The 17,554-nt window shown below is 41.6% G+C and overlaps 1 protein-coding gene across 2 annotated transcripts in view; it reads left to right on the top strand.

Moving 5' to 3' along the window:
* ADAMTSL1 (ADAMTS like 1) overlaps positions 1-17,554 on the top strand; it is a 274,580-nt gene that overhangs the window by 234,273 nt on the left and 22,753 nt on the right. For both annotated transcript variants that reach the window (XM_026652366.2, XM_026652367.2), the window contains one exon: positions 567-701. In XM_026652366.2, the coding sequence (XP_026508151.1) occupies positions 567-701 (135 nt within the window). The remainder of the gene's footprint in view (positions 1-566; positions 702-17,554) is intronic.

The following is a 17,554-nucleotide window of genomic DNA, read 5'->3' on the forward strand; positions in this document are numbered from 1 at the left end:
CCCGGTGGGGGCTCGGCTCTCCCCCCGGCGGCCAGAGCGCCGGGGGCAGGGCGGCGAGCCCCGGCGGGGGCTCGGCTCTCCCCCCGGCGGCCAGAGTGCCGCGCCGCCCCCCTCCAGGTGCCGCCCCAAGCACCAGCTTGGGTGCCTGGTGCCTGGAGCCGGCCCTGACTTCAAGCAGTAGTATGTTATGACTAGATACTGTATTGGCTGTGCTATGTGAATTTACCATCTGTTCTGAGCTACTGTATCTGTTACTGAACAAAATGTGCTGCAGTGCCTGGCTAGTCACAAAAAAGATGCTGTGATAGCCTTAATGCAAATGTTCTTAGCATTTGCGGGCTTGTGCCTGACCCTGAATTATTATTTTAACCTCTGCCCTGCCTCCTCACGTATCTGATACATCAGGCAAAGCACACCTCTAATGCTGTCCAATGTTACCTAGTATGTCCCCTTTGGAATGCTGATATTCCAGCACAGCAAATAATGTGACAGCTGGTTTAAAACTTCCTCAATATCTTATCCGCTATGGTCTTCTTTGTCATCTCAGTCTCTCAATCTGTTTCCAGATCCCCCACAAACCCTCCTTCAATTAGAAGATTTGACAACAATGCTTTTAATCACGGGGCCGGATATTCCCTCAGTGCTGACCTCTCCTTCAGGAACAAGGATGGTGCTAAATCCTGGAAGTTCTGTCCTCATCGGTAAGTTGATTTCTAAAGTTTGTTGGATAAAAGTATGAGAAATAGGCTGAACATGCAAAATTCAGATCCAGATGTTCATCCAGATCAGGGGCATTGTGGGGCTGGGGGGCGCTGGGTCAGCCCATTATAAATGGGGGCCATTTGCAAATTCTTGCTCTGGATTCAGGGACTCAAGTTCAAATTTTAAATGACACCATAGTTCAGGGTTTATTATTATTGTTATTCCCAAAAGCCTCAGACAGGATCAGGGCTCCTTTGTTCTGGACACTGTACATACACGAAGTAAGAGCCACAGCAAGTGGATGTAACAAACAGAGGGATGGAGGAGTCAGGATGAGGTTAAAGGTACTCTAGATTGTGCTTCTCTCTCTTTTTCCTCTCCACATAACTACTGGTCTCTACTTTTCAAAGTCATCCATTCCTGTTGTTCTTTCTGCAGGGCTTCTCCCAGAGCTTTGTCCACCTCTCTACATTTACTTTTCTCTTGTAAACTGTTTGTTCCATTGTGGTATTTGTTTTAATATTCTTTGTACCACATCTACAGCACCCAAAGTGTGCTCAGAGCTTTACAAGCAAATAATTCTCAATGAAATGATCTTCTTCCATTATTTCATTCTTCTCCACCTTCTATTTAGTTTCTGTTTTGTCTTTCTTTTCTCTGTACTCCAACCCCTATTGTATACTGTAGAGTGTTTTCAGGCCTATGAACACAGTCTGTTTACAAAAAGATTCTCATTCTTTTGTTGTTGTTATTTCTAAGCTCCCTTTCTTCCAATATCTTGGAGGTTATATTTAATATGAGGCTCAGTTAAACAACTAGCTTTTCAGGCAACCTTATCATGCATATGACTCTCAGTGAAATCATAGAGTAGTTCAGTTCTGATTTTTAGCCTTGCAGAAGCAGGAGTGTAAATCTTTAGCAGAGGATCTGTACCTTGTCTCAGTGCTGATAAGAATGATTGTATTCCTCTCCACAGGCCTCCTACCAGCTCTTTGCTTACATTCAATAGCAAATATTTCGATAAGGGGGGTTTGTATTTACATTTTTATTTGTTTCGGATTTATTTTTTCCCCTATGCTGACATCTGTGTCCCTCTGTAATTGTTTCTTAGCAAGCTGCTCTGGATTGCATTTGTGCTTCCACCAAACCTGCAGTTAAGGAGCTCTTTGGGGGGGGAAATATCTGAAGGTATTTGATAGCATTCAATAAATCATTTCAGGTGTGGTTTTATTGCACTCTCAGTCCTAGGACTTGGTCACACTTCTGTTTCATCCGTTTCTTCGCAGGTTTTCAAAGCAAAAGCTTTAGACGTTCTTTGTTGAGATTTGAAAGAGGTCATAAAATGGGTTTTGCATCTGTTTGTACATAATAACCTTTACTTCAGTCTCGTGGGTCCATATCATCCCCTAGCCCACTGCTCCTGCTTAGGGGACAGGAAACTCCAGGAGTTCCCAATATCAAGCCAAATTTATTCTTGATGTACTTCTATTTATTCCATGAAGATACACATTACTGAAGTTGACCTGGTATTATAAAAACCTAAGGAAAGTTCTTGATAGATATTCTAATAAGAGATGGGCTGGGACTGAAATATCCAGTCTGCTAGAATTCATACAGATACAACCAAAATGTCCATACGTAAGTGGGTGACACAACATGGCATAGCCAAAACATGTGCGCAAAGCATTCGATACACATACAAATTATCCAAACAATTATTGTCCTACCTGCATTCAGCTACAGATAGACCACTTACTTCTGCATAAACAATTGACCCACACCTCAGCCATTCTTTTAACTGACACTAGATTTGTTTTTAAGATTTTGTCAGCGTGGACTAGGATAAAAGACTCCCTCCCCTTTGGCTCCCAAATTCTGTTTCTCTGCAACTATCTAATAGACATTCTGTCTCCATAACCCCTCTCCACAGCTACCCCATCTGGCTGTCCCCTCTAGTCTTTCCTATTGTATAATCTAGAAGGTCCATTTTAATGCCTCCTAAGCATTGAGCCAGCTTCTACACAGAGATCTCACATGCTCTGGATGGTGATATTCTAATTTAATTCTAAAAGACCTGATGGTGGGAGGGTGTGGTGAGTGAAGAGGATGCTGTTGGGAATTGCAAGGAAACAGGAAGCTGGGAGTCAAGTGATTGGGAGATAGGATGTAAGTGGAGAATTCTCTTGGGGAAAAGTTGGGTATCATGGGAGCAGAAGGATGCAGTGAGGAGAGGGAGTTAAGAGATAAGGGAAAGAAGAGAACTTTGAAACCCTTGGATAAATTCTGATAAGTATCCAGACTTCTCGGGATTTATGAGAAATGAGAATCTGAATTGGTGAGGTTTGCCTGCTACCTCGTTAAACAGAACTTCCTTAACAGGAAGAGGAAAAAATGTGCAGCATGAGAAGATGAAGAGGTTAAATTTGCACATTGAGAAGAAGAATGTACTACTTAATTGAGTGAGAATTAAAAGCAGAAGGATATGGCTTGCAGCCTGTCATTTATGCTGCATACAGTCTTCTAGTGTGTCTGTCCCAATATATTTTCAATGACTACATGGATCCATTTGCCATCCTATCTCAACCCCTGTGGACCTCCCTTGTGGTAAAGCTCTGAGTCTTGGGGCCACAACATGGGTGCCAAGTTTTGGGGGCTGCTTTTCACCAGGTGAAAGGGGTCCTTCAGTAGCACACTTCCCAACTGTGTCATTTTGGCTGCAGGGGCAGAGAGGGAGTTCTTTTGGGGCTTCATCCTTTGCCCATTGGAGTCGGTGGCAAAACTCCGATTGTCTTCCAAGGTGGAGGAGCAGACCCTTAAACAATGTCCTTTTTAGAGGTCACAGAAGCAAACCACTGTTAGAAGTGAAGGGACAGTTGTCTCCAGAGCCGTGCCCACCAGCTGTCTAGTTAGTACACTGTGGTTATCTTTCTCAGTTAGTGACTTGAGGGTACCATTGCTCCTTATCAAATCATCAGTAAGATGCATCCAGCTATGCAGCCATTCTCCCCACAACCCTTTTCTGATGACCCTTTAGCAGGCTCTGCTCAGCTATCTACCAAACACAACTCCTACTATTAAGGACAAGATTTTCTCATAGTAGAACCTGCAGCACCTCTCAGTTTGGGAACTTACCCAATTTTTAAAGTAACTGAAATTGGCAAGGAGTGATGAGCCATATATTACATATGCCAATAATTTCTGATTTGCTTAACTTGTGGTATGTGCAAAATAAGATTTCATGTCACAGGTCCAGTTCTTTGCTTTATATTTCCATAAGTGCTTTAAAGTGACACAAACTTAGCATTTAGCCATATTTTGATCATGGAAAACCAATAGAAAGTTTAACATGTATTTTTATATCTGGGAAACAGTAGTAAATTTCTGCAACTACACTTATTTCCTTTGAAAGCTTTCAGATTAGTCCTTATTCTTACAAGATTTTCTGTCAGGAGTACAAAAATATTTTTATTTTGGACACAGTTCTTCAAAAGTTGACCACAAGATTACTATGAGGGAGATAAGTATGCGAAAAGAGAAGCTGTTACTGTTAACTCTCTCATGCTGGGATTTTATAACCATATTTTTGGCCACTTGGCACTTTCCTACGCCTCTATCAAAATGCAGAATTATTTTTCTGGGTTAAAAGGACAATTTAAGATAAATAATAATATACTTCAACTAGAATTTCTTTACATACACTCCCAATAAAAACTCATGCAAATTAAAATAATTTTAATAACTAAGGGTCTCGTGCCAGATACATTTGCTATCAAACATAGTGCTTACTTCAACGAGTAGTCACTTTTACTTCACTGGGACCTATTCATGGTAGTAAGCACTATAAGTGGAGTTTTCAAATGTGCCTAAGTGGCTTAGGACCCTATGGGTATGTCAACATTTAAATTGCTTCAGCGGCACAGCTGCAGCTCTACCTTTGTAGCGCTTCAGTGTAGACACTCACTACAGTGATGACAGGTGTTCTCATGTCGCTGTAGTTAATCCACATCCCTGAGAGGCAGTAGCTAGGTCAGCAGAAAAATTCTTCCATCAACCTAGCACTGTCTACACCAGAGATTAGGTTGGCTTAACTACATCACTCAGGGGTGTGGATTTTTCACTCCCCTGAGTGATGTAGCTGGGTCGACTTTACTTTTTTAGTGTAGACCTGACCTTACTACAGTGACGAGAAGGTTCTCCTGTCTCTGTAGTTAATCCACCTCCCCAAGTGGCAGTAGCTAGGTTGACAGAAGAATTTTTCTGTTGACCTACCATTGTCTACGCCAGTGGTTGTTCAGCTTAACTATTCCGCTCAGGGATGTGAATTTTTCTACACTGGGAACTTACAAGGGCATAGCTCTGTCTCTCAGGGGTGTGAAAAATCCATACCCCCGAGAGATGTAGGTATTCCAACCTAACCTCCGGTACAGACAGCACTAGATCAATGGAAGAATTCTTTTAACAACCTAGCTATCACCTCTTGGGCAGGTGGATTACCTATACTGATGGGAGAACCCCTCCTGTCAGTATAGGTAGTGTCTATACTGAAGTGCAGTGCAGCTGTGCTGCTGTAACCATTTAAGTGTGTTTAGGGTATGCCTACGCTACAATAAAAAAACACTGGAATTTTTAAAACAACCCCATGAAACCATTTCTAGTGGTGTTGGGTTTTGTAAATATTAGGTCTTTCAATTAATCACAGTTAACTCAAGCAATAAACCCCAAAAAACTAATCACGATTAAAAAAAATTAATCACGATTAATCGCAGTTTTAATTGCACTGTTAAACAATAGAATACCAATTGAAATGTATTGAATATGTTGGATGTTTTTCTACATTTTCATATATACTGTATTATATTCTATGTTGTAATTGAAATCAAAGTGTATATTTTTTATTACAAATATTTGCACTGTAAAAATGATAAACAAAAGAAATCGTTTTTCAATTCACCTCATACAAGTACTGAAGTGCAATCTCTTTGTCATGAAAGTGCAGCTTACAAATGTAGATTTTTGTTGTTGTTACATAACTGCACTCAAAACCAGAACAATGTAAAACTTCAGAGCCTACAAGTCCACTCAGTCCTACTTCTTGCTCAGCCAATCGCTAAGACAAACAAGTTTGTTTACATTTACAGGAGACAATGCTGCCCTCTTCTTAGTTACAATGTCAACAGAAAGTGAGAACAGGCATTTGCATGGCACTTTTGTAGCTGGCATTGCAAGGTATTTACTTGCCAGATATGCTAAACATTCATGTGCCCCTTGATGCTTCGGCCACCATTCCAGAAGACATGCTTCCATGCTGATGACAGTCGTTAAAAAAATAATGCATTAATTAAATTTGTGTCTGAATTCTTTGGGGGAGAATTATATGTCCCCAGCTCTGTTTTACCCGCATTCTGCCATATATTTCATGTTATAGCAGTCTCGACACAAAGCAAAGAAAGTACCAATGTGAGATTTCTAAAGATAGCTAGAGCACTCGACCCAAGATTTAAGAATCTGAAGTGCCGTCCAAAATCTGATTGGGGTGGGGTGTGGAGCATGTTTTCAGAAGTCTTAAAAGAGCAACACTCTGATGTGGAAACTACAGAACCTGAACCATCAATAAAGAAAATCGACCTTCTGCCGATGGTATCTGATTCAGATAATGAAAATGAACATGCATCGGTCAGCACTGCTTTGGATTGTTATCAAGCAGAACCCATCATCAGCACGGATGCATGTCCCCTGTGATGGTGGTTGAAGCATGAAAGGACATATGAATCTTTAGCACATCTGGCACATAAATATCTTGCGATGCCGGCTACAACAGTGCCATGAGAATGCCTGTTCTCACTTTCAGGTGACGTTGTAAACAAAAAGCGAGCAGCATTATCTCCTGTAAATGTAAACAAACTTGTATGTACATAAATCTACATTTGTAAGTTCAACTTTCATGATAAAGAGATTGCACTACAGTACTTGTATTTTTCAATTCACCTAATACTATTTATTTTGTTTTTTTACAGTGCAAATATTTGTAATCAAAAATAAATTTAAAGTGAGCACTGTACACTTTATATTCTGTGTTGTAATTGAAATCAATATATTTGACAATGTAGAAAACATCCAAAAATATTTAAACAATAATTGAATATCATTTATTTAACTATGCGATTAATCGCCATTAATTTTTTTAATCGCTTGACAGCCCTAGTAAATATATGTTTGGACAAAACCTAAAATGTGGGCTAAATTTGACCAATTCAGCAAAATTCTGAAACTAGCAGAACAATTATTAGGTGCTGTCCTAAAGTGTTTACTGTAGCTTGCTTTTTCTGCAGGCAGCTAGAGAGCTGCCAAGAGGGGACTTTTCAGAGATACCAGACTTTTTTTTTTTTTTTTAAGGATTTTAAAAATTTTTTTTTGTTTTTTTTTTAACTTTATTTTCTCACCACTTTATGCGGGCAACAAAATATGGAATTTGTGGCTTATACTGGGCCAGGCTGTGACTCTGTTACTCCTACTGGTGAGAGCAGTTACCCACACAAGTAGTTCTATGGAGTCACTGCGGGGAGTCACCACAGTCTGCCCATCCTTTGGCTCATAGGCAAAATGTAATCATAAGAGTAACCTATGGGCCAGGTCTGAGCTGCAGTCAAACTTCAGAGTGCATCTTGGGCCATGCTGTGTAGAGAGGGCTTAAAGGGCATCTTCGCACCCATGCTCCTACTTCTGCTTAAAGCTCCTTTTCCCTTGATTTTAATAATAAGAGATGTAGTAGATTTGGTGGGAAATGCCCTCTTACTTGCCCATATATGAGAAAACATCAAGGACAATCTACCTCATGCAAGAAGATGCTATTCTTCAGCTATGATGCCTTTTTTTGACTCTGGGGCAGGCTGTTTCTGCACTGGTGCTTTGCAAAGGTTCCCCCAGCTAGAAAGGAGATAAATCACTTCTATTGTTCATAAATGAGCTATGTTCCTCTCTGGCTCTGCCTTCTGGGCCAATAGGCAGAGACACATTTTCTACTATGTTACCTCAAGGGGAGTGTCAGTCAGTCCTTATCCATATTTCTAGGAGTGAGGGGTTTCTTTAAGACCTGTGCTTTAGATCAAAGTCTTTGCCTGCCCACATGAGATCACTGGGAAGCAGTCTCACTGGAATATCATTCTGTGACATATCCAAGTTTAGAGTTCAAAAAGTCAGGAAGCAGTTTTGCTTGCAATGTGGTGGTGTATTTTGACACAACAATTGCTGCTAACGCTTAGTGCTGAAGAGATGTCACAGAGAATTATGGTGGCAAGTGATGCTGTAGAGCGATACATCATGTGATAGCTGCTGCTGAAATGAGGTTGCCCAGTAATAAGGGGGAAAGAAGACAGATGTTTTATCCGTGAGTAACATCATACCCATGAATGTTAAAAGTGAGCAAAACCTTTTTAAATGAGTTGGGCAATGAACTCTCATCTCAAACTGTACCAGTGATGGCATGTTCTGCGTTGTGTATTTGGGGGACAGGAACTACACAAACTCATTCGCACATGCTTGTATTCCATATGCAAGCAAGGAGGCTGGTCTTGTAAAATACTGGGCATCTCCGGGTACTGAACACATCAGTTCCCATTGAGTGAGGTGCCTGATGGTCCCCTGGAATTCAGTGAGGTCTAATGGTGCGTTGATGTATCTGAGAAGGCACTCAGCACCTGGCAGAAAGCATCTCAGGGCAGCAGAGTTCATACCTTCATTTATGAAGGGGAAGATATGGTAAAAGTTGCAGGTTTAGAACAGAGACAGAATTGCTCATTTCAGGCCCAAGATCATCATTTTCTTACATTAGAGAAGATCTCAACTAGAAAGTCAGAGTCTCTCCTGAAATCCTCACTCTGGAAAAGCTAAGTTTTGTTGGAGTCAGACTTTGCTTGGGCCCTAAGTGAAGTTTGTTGCCATTAAAACTATCATATGTGTAATTCCCCAATGATTGTGGTATAACGATACCTCCTCATCAAAGTATAGTAAAATACCATGGTTACAGCAGATACTTGGCATGGTGAATGCAGAATCATTAATGGCTCCTTTTTCTATACATGAGACATAATCTTTGCGTGAGGGCATTTGCCTTCAGGTGCACTGGAGTTTGAAGATGCATTGCAGATGAAAACAGTGATTAACTATCCGATGCAGAGATGACGGACAGTAGAAGGAGGAAGAATATATTTTGACCACTTTTTTAAAATAGCATGAGGTTACTTGGCATCTGTTTCTTCATTTAAATATTTCCTTGTAGATTAGCAGCTTGTTGTTGCATGGAAAATGGATATGAAAACATTTGATAAATCATTCCCCAAAGCATCAGTCCACAAGCTGCACATGTTTTTTTAGATCAGCAGAAATACAATCTTCCTGATGTGTGGTGATTTTTGAAAATATAATGCACACCCGAGGATAAGTATATAGAAGGAGGGAGAAGCACAGCAGCATGCGCTATATATAATCAAATGAATGTTTTGGATGGCATTTACAAGGCAGCCACAGGAAGAGATGCTGCAGGTTTTTGGAATGAAGCTCAAGCTCATGAATTTAGAGGGAGACTGGAACATAGGTAACATTTAAAATAGCTGGGAACTGAAACAAAGGCAGTAAATCCATCTGCTCCAGCCACTGCTTAAGAGCTGTGAGAAGAATTTAAGCATCATCCTTAAGAAGAGAAAATAGCAAACAAATGTTGGGTATTTTAATACCCCTGCTAATGATACCTACAATATATTCTGACACTGGTGTCTGCTGTGCCCATCAGTATATATTTTTAAAGCACACATTTCCATGGTACCTACGTGCAGGAAGAGCTGGTCAAAAAAACAGATGGTATTTTATCATGGGGGAAAACAATCAGAATTTTTTGGACAAAAAAATAGTTGATATTCTGAATTTTAAACATTTTAGCTCAAAAGCTGGCCAAAATGCAGGATGCAACATTTCTGTGAAAATTCTAGGCCTTTATTTTGTAGCTGTTCTGGTTGATATTTCAATTAAAAATCTCATTGTAATATTTTATTTCAAAACCTTTTTTTACAACTGTTCTTGCTGGTTCTCTAGCCAACATTTCTGGTGCTTTCACTTTGTTCTGGACTCAGCTGCCCTCAGATGTGCCCGTGCCACTCATAATGAAATCTATGGGAGCCACAGGAATGCCCCTGGGATGCAGTATGTTTAGCAATCATGCTGTAAATGATGGCCGTGGAACTGTGGAGATTGATGCTAAGTGGCTGTAATATGACTGGTTTTCTCAAAGCCAGTCTGGAGTCTGTGGGTAAAGATCATAATGTTTTGGATTCAAATCTGGGAGAGCAACGCCTATCTTGAGGAGCCTTCACAGACCATCACCCAAAGTGGGTATCTGAGAGCATGAGGAGAGGATGCACCATGGAACTGAATTAGAATCTTCCGACTCCAAGGCTAGTGCCACAGTCAGTGGTCCATGACTTGTCCAAGGTTACGCAGGCAGAGTCTCTGCCTCTGTTTTCCTTCTGTAATATGCGGCTACTACTTCTTCCCTACCTCACAGGGGCTCTGTAAGGATAAATACATCAAAAGATGTGAGGTGCCCAGATACTCTGGGGTCATATAACTATTGTGGCTATCACAATACACCAGCTCTTTCAATGGAAACCTGACCATCACCGCAGCAGGAGGCACTGGACTCATTATGGGGGATCCAAACTATGACATGCCTGTTGAGTGTGGCATGCTTAAAAAATAACAAAGTTCCTATATGTAGGGGATACTGAACAATAACAGTAAAGTTAGATGGTGAAGTGTGCTTTTTATGACCAGAAAAGTACAATCGACTGTAAAAAGGAAATCCTGCTGTTCCATATGTATTGTGCTCTCCCTTGGTGACTTCCATATCAAATTTGCTCAGTTCACAAGTCAGAGCAAGATTTTCCTAACTGGCAGCACTGTGAGCACAGTCTTGGAAAGCAATCTCCTTTCGACTTTTATACCTTATTCCCAATGACTGGAGAGTCAGAGCTTAGCTGCCAATTTCACTCTTGATTCAGGAGGCAGAAGAGTTAGACTACAATTTCCTGTTCTGCAAATAAACAGGCTCTTTGGTGGTGATGCTAGTTTAAAAAACAACCACCCTCCTGTTTACATCAGTAGAGAAAGTGGAATTCACTTGAAAGATACAAATGGCTTAGTTCTGCCACAACAGTATCTCACATGGATTTTCCATTGGAGTCATTCTCTCCTATGCTCTAATGATGTGGCAGGAGAATAGAGCCCATAAAGAGCAGATATCACAGGTTCCGTAGCCAGGTGTCCTTTTGTTAGTTGTTTTTCTGGCTCTAGCTATTGTTTATAGCTATATACATTCTCTTTACACAGTATGATTAAACAACTAATTATAAATCTGCAAAAATTGAGATCTGGATTTTGCAGAACTCAAAGTTCAGAGGAGTTCAAATCCAGAGGCTTGGCTCAGGCCTATTGCTAGTATTTTCATCTCTGGAGACTGGGGAGTATAGCTGGATTTGGTGATGAATAGAAGGAGTTTGTTCATCTCATTTGGATGTCGTGGGGTGTTTTGTAGTGAGTACAGTCCAGTGTGATTGACTGGCTGACCAGGAGAGGCCAACATTGATGTATCAACACTTTCTTGGACTCAGGACATCACAGTCTCACAAAATTCACCTTCTTAACATGGAATATCAATATTTGTTAAAAATCAGTGTGAAATGAACCAAAATAATATACTCTTTAATATCATCAGAGCTGTAAATATGAGTCCAACATGAAGCTCTATGATATACGCAAAAGCGATTAATTCATCCACTTTAAACATCAGATTTTTTCCTAAATACCTTCCTGTCCTGTTCCCTCCCCCATCACTCCCCAGTTCTCTCATGTAAATCTTCCTAGGCTTGGCAATTACTGTTATGATTTAAAAGTTATTGATAGAAATACAGAATAATTTACACTGTGCACAAGGAAACAGAACAGGGAAAAACTCACATAATTATGATAAATCTGGTGTCTCAGCTCCCTCGTGGAACAGAATCATAGAATCATAGGACTGGAAGGGACCTCGAGAGGTCATCTAGTCCAGTCCCCTGCACTCATGGCAGGACTAAGTAGTATCTAGACCAAGGAAGGAAAAACAGACAGAAATTGCATATTTGGGGTGAGATAAATTCAGGAGTATCCAAGGGGCTGTTTTTCAGAACATTGTAGAGGGTTTCATTATTATAAGAAGTTGGACTTTAGTGCGTTTTGAAAGCATGAATTCATTTTAAATAATGTTACTTGAGCAATTGTAGATTGCATAATGATAACATTCCCATTCATATTGATTTTTAAATATAAATCATATCACATGTAAGCTGTATATTTGTCAAGATCAAAGTTAAATACAAATAGAAGATCACTGGATATATATTACTTCATAGGAACCATATCATTCATTCACCAATCTGATGCTATCACTCTAATTTCATACTAAGCATTGGTATAAAGTAGGACTGTCGATTAATCGCAGTTAACTCAAAAAAATTAATCATAATAAAAAAATAATTGTGATTAATCACAGTTTTAATTGCACTGTTAAACAATAGATTACCAATTGAAATTTATTTAATATTTTTTGATGTTTTTCTACATTTTCAAATATATGGATTTCAATTACAGCCCTAAATACTCCCTATTGCTAGTAATTGGATTTTCCAATAATATCTGTCTAACATGATCAAAATAAATGGTGGTGGTTGTATTCTTTTGTTACACACATGGCTTAGTTCCTGCAGATTTGACCAAATTAAACCAGGGACAGAGTTAGGTGGAAGACGTATTCATATAGTGAGATTTGGACAGATTCTGATAAAATAAGACCTGAGCAGAATGTATGTGTCCAAAACTTAAAATTAATCTTCTCAAAAGTTTAAAGAGAAAAAAATAAAAGTTCCATTACCCATTTTTATTTTGTTTTTTATTTTCATTCATCTCTTCAGTTTTTGGTTCTTGCTGGGTCCAAAAGTGGAAGAGACAAAAATGCCCTAAGAAAGACTTGTCTCAGTGTGTCCAGCTTCATTGGAAGCAGGAAACACTAGTAGTCTCTCATGAATTCTTGCTCCTGTGAGATTTCCAGCACAGTTTTGCAGACTGAAGAGATTCAGGTAAACATTCAAACTTTTTGAGTTAAGCCCCTAAAAAAGTCCTTTTCTTCCCTGCAAAATGTCATTCATTGCTTGATGTTTCTTTGGTGTGAATTCACTCGTGATCAAATTAACAGACAACACCAAAGCTGAAAAGCTGGCAAAGTGTAGTCAATATTGGTGGACAGACCCAAAGCCATGGTCTACTCTACGGAGTTAGGGCAACGCAAGGCAGCTTACATTGACCTAACTATGTTTCTACACCAAAATTTCACTCCCCATAACATAACTCGCCCACTACACCAACTTAATAATTCCACCTCCACTAGAGGCAGAGAGTCGATGTCGATGGAGTTAGGTCAATGCAGTGTGTGTGTAGACACTGTGTTGCTTACATCAAGTATAGTTGACTTTTAGAAGCTGTCCCACAATACTCCACCCTGACAATTTAATTGGTGCAAGCATTTGGCCAGACACCCCTCTGTCTAGACACACCCTCTAGAAGTGTACCCATCACATATAAGTGGGTTTATTTTCATCTTGGCTCTATCTGTCTATCCAACCAGCCAGTTATGTATTCTACTGTGCTTTCCACTGTAGTATCTGATTCTTATGGAGTTTCCTTTATACTCTTCTAATATTAGAGATAATCAGGAAATGGGGGAAAGGGATTCTGCTGAAAATTTTGACTTTTCATCAAAATGGAAACCCAAACTCCAACATTTTTCCAGTTTTTAGCATCCAAAACACAAGAATATTTGCTCCAAAACTGCCAGACACCCAAAAATGTGGCCAAAAACTGCCCAGAAACCAAAACAATTCTCTTTTCTGATGAAATTTCAGGTTTTTGACCTGGCCAAAATATAGGAAATTCTTAAGGAAAGCTGACATTTTCCACTCAAAAATCATCTGTTCAGTTGAAAACCCAGTTTTCCATTGGGAAGAAGGTTCAAGGGGAAATATTTGATCAAATTTATCTAAGTACTACTTTGTCTTCATGTAATAACTACTGCTGTTGCTATAGTCAGGGTCTGGGATTAGGGCTGGGAGAGGCAGGAAAGTGGTCCGGAAGAGGATCTCCATTTTTAAGAACTGGTCAAGGGTGAAGCAACTTGGGAACCCCCTTTCTACACTAATGGTTCAACATGCCATATTAAATAATGTTGCTAGTGTCTGGGGCCATTTCCTGATTAATACCATGAATGAGGGTTGCAACCCATGAGCTCATGGCTTTAAGCCTGTCCAGACTAGCTGGGCCAGATTCTGCTCTCACTCGCACTGATGTAAACCAGGTATAGCTCCATTAAAGTCAGTGGAATTACTCTGGTGTAAAGGTGGTGGGAGATCACAGTGTGGCCCTGTGTATCACAGACTGGGCATCTGTCATTCTTTTGGCTCCTACTGCAACAGTCAAAAGATCTTTCAGCCTTGTTGAGGTTCTTGTGCACGCCCTAAGCATTGCTGTAGGATAAGCAGAAGAGAACTTCCAGATGGCCTTTCTAATACTGGAGGGTTTCTGAGCTGTGGTCTCTAGGACTTCTCTGCTACAGGCTTTGAAAAGCCATACGCTATCCTGGGTTGGTTGCCAAAGCCTGCCGATCACTGCCAGAACACCTCGTTAGCCAGACAGAAGTTACACTGCAGCTTCGTTAGAAACACACAGCAATTGCTTTCCTGTGCTCTCCACCACCACCTCCTCTCTTCCTTGCTTCTGATTTTCCTTGCTTCATTGGGAAGTTTCTGGGCTGCCAGAATCTCAGGACTCAGCAGGCTTATATCAGCATAATAAATACAGAAAGGTCTTCATGCTTCCATAGCAGCCCTGACCTTGGTAATCCACTCTGGTGTTCATATTGAGCAGTCATTCCTTCCTGTGACTTGTTGTTGAACTCCACACGGTGCAGTGGCGCCTCTCAGGATACCTGCTGTGAATATCAACCATCCTTCATCTCATGTATAAATATATGGCTATCCTGTGGCTGCTGTGGTGGTGGAGCAGAGATGAACTACAGCATATTCTTTTTCAATCTGTGTGTCTCCATGAACAGACACATCAGAGTGAGTTAAGGATGGAGTTTCAGCCTTCAGTTTCCATCCTCTCAGACTTCAGCTTCCATTTTTCATAACTGTTAGGTGGCTTCAGACTGACTCTTAATGATATTGTAAAGTTGTATCTCGGTGTATAAGATTCTCCTTTTCAGAATTATTTTACAAAGCACCTTATTTCCCCCAACAGTTTGAAAACCCTTTGACCTCTTAAAGGGACCACCATGTGGTTAAGTATTTGGGAACATTTTTAGCAATCTCTATGGGGCAAGGAACATATCTGTATCTATGTTTGTGAAATATTGTATAAATTTACAGCACTACATGATTTCTAAGAAAAATAACGTGGTATTATATAACCAAGATATATAGTCAAGCTGGAAAGGCATATCGAGGTGGGTCCCACAGGGATAATTTCTGGGTCCGATTCTGTTCAATATCTTCATCAGTGATTTAGGTAATGGCATAAAGAGTACACTTATAAAGTTTGTGTATGATACCAAGCTTGGAGGGGTTGCAAGTGCTTTGGAGGATAGGATTATGAGGGAATATTGAAAAAATTGGGTTTGTTCAGTCTGGAGAAGAGAAGACTGAGGGGTGACATAATAGTTTTCAAGTACATAGAAGGTTGTTACAAGGAGGAGGGAGAAAAATTGTTCTCATTTAGCTCTGAGGATAAGACATGAAGCAATAGGCTTAAATTGCAGCAAGGGATGTTTAGGTTGAACATTTGGAAAAACTTCCTGTCAGGGTGGTTAAGCAATGGAATAAATTGCCTAGAATCTGCATCATTGGAGATTTTGAATAGCATATTAGACAAACACCTGTCAGGGATAGTCTAGATAATACTTAGTCCTGCCATGAGTGCAGGGGACTGGACTAGATGACCTCTCGAGGTCCCTTCCAGTCCTATGATTCTGTGATAAGTGTTTGTGGACTGTTTAAAACCATGTCATTTACTTAATACCATAGATTTTAACTGCTCCTTTGGTGCCATAAAAGCTTTATTTAAAATACCAGGTTTTTTTACTGTTGTCATCAGCTGTATTGGTATATATTAAGAAATGCTAAATACTCAGCTTTACTCTGCTAAAACTAATTCATGCTAATTCTGCCTGATTTTAATTTGTCATACAGTTTGGGAAAAATAATAATATTTTCACTTACACAACTCCTTCCTTTTGAGGATCTCAGTGTATGTTATAAATATTAATAAAGCCTCACAATATTCCTTTGGAAGTTTTATTTTATCTATTTTATGGAGACAGGGAGAGGTTTAGGCTGTATCTACACTTAAAACGTTACAGCAGCACAGCTGCAGCTGCACCACTGTAGCACTTCAGCATAGACACTTACTACAGCGACAGGAGGGGTTCTGTAGGAAACCCAAGAATACTTCCATCAACCTAGTGCGGTCTACACAGGGACTTAGGTTGGCTTAATTACGTTGCTGAGGGGTAGGGTGACCAGATGTCCCGTTTTTAAAGGGACAGTCCTGTATTTAAGCCCTCCTGCAGGTGTCCTGAGTTTTCTTAAAAACGGGCTAATTGTCATGTATTTTCTGTTCCTCCCCCCCACCCACCACCACCACCCATCAGTACTGGTGGGTCCTGCTGCTGGACAGATCCCTGCTCGCCTGCCGCTCACCCACCAGCTGTGAGTGGGGGGTCCAGTGGTCGACGTTGGGAGGTGGGTGTACAAGGCTGGTGTCAGGGCGAAGATGCAGCATGCAGGGCTGACTGCTCCCCCTGCTGGTCCATCAGTGCAGCCCCCGCTGCGTGCCAGCTCCATCCCCTGTCCCATTTCTGGCCAGCATTGGCTGCAAGCTGCAACTGCTGGTGTGTATGGGCAGGCGCCAGGCAGGGGCTGGCTACGTGTCGCCTCTGTTGCCCATCCATCAGACGTTTACATGCTCCCCCTCTTGCTGTCCTCTCCCTGCTTTGTCCCTTCACACCCCCATCCCCGCTGCTCCTTCATATCTCCCCCATTGGGGCGTGTCCCCCTCCCAGCGCTGTGCAGAGAACCAGCCCCTGGTCGGAGTGCTCAGCTCACCAACAGCCTGGCCGGCAGACTCCTTCCTTCCCCCTCTGCCTCTGGCTGGGCCGGCACCCCGGGACCATCTATCCTGGGGTGCTGGCCAGAAGCAGTTGAGCCCTCCATGTGCCACAGCACTGGCACAGGGAAGCCTCTCCTCCCCTCAGCTAAGTTCTGGAGTGGCAGGGGGCAGGGGAGGAAGCAATTTCGAGCCTGTTCAGGCCCCACACCTTCAGGTTCCACAGCAGCCTCCTGGGCAGGGGCTTAGCACCCTCTTCACCTGTCCTTCTTCCCCCCCCACCCCGGGTCCTGCCCCCTGGGAGCACGGGGCTGCTCCATCCCCACCCTCCCCTGGTGAGCCACATCTCTGACCCTCATTGAAGGCCCTTGCAGTCAGGTTCTCTGGGCCCTTGTGCACAATGCATTGTAAGGGCTTAACGCCTTCCTGCCCGTGCTATAGCTGGGGGACAGGAGGCAGCTGGGTTATGTCAGTGGCCAGCAGCAGCCTGGAGGTGTTAGCTGCCTTTCAACCCTGTGCAGGCAGGAAGGAACAAGCTGCTTCCAGCTGCCCTGGGGGGTGTGGGTATGGGGGGGCTGTAGGGGAGGGGAGGGATAAGCTAGCTTGTGTCTTT

The sequence above is a fragment of the Terrapene carolina genome, unplaced genomic scaffold, assembly GCF_002925995.2.
Source record: "Terrapene carolina triunguis isolate 2854851 unplaced genomic scaffold, T_m_triunguis-2.0 Scaffold113, whole genome shotgun sequence".
Classification (NCBI taxonomy): Eukaryota; Metazoa; Chordata; order Testudines; family Emydidae; genus Terrapene; species Terrapene triunguis.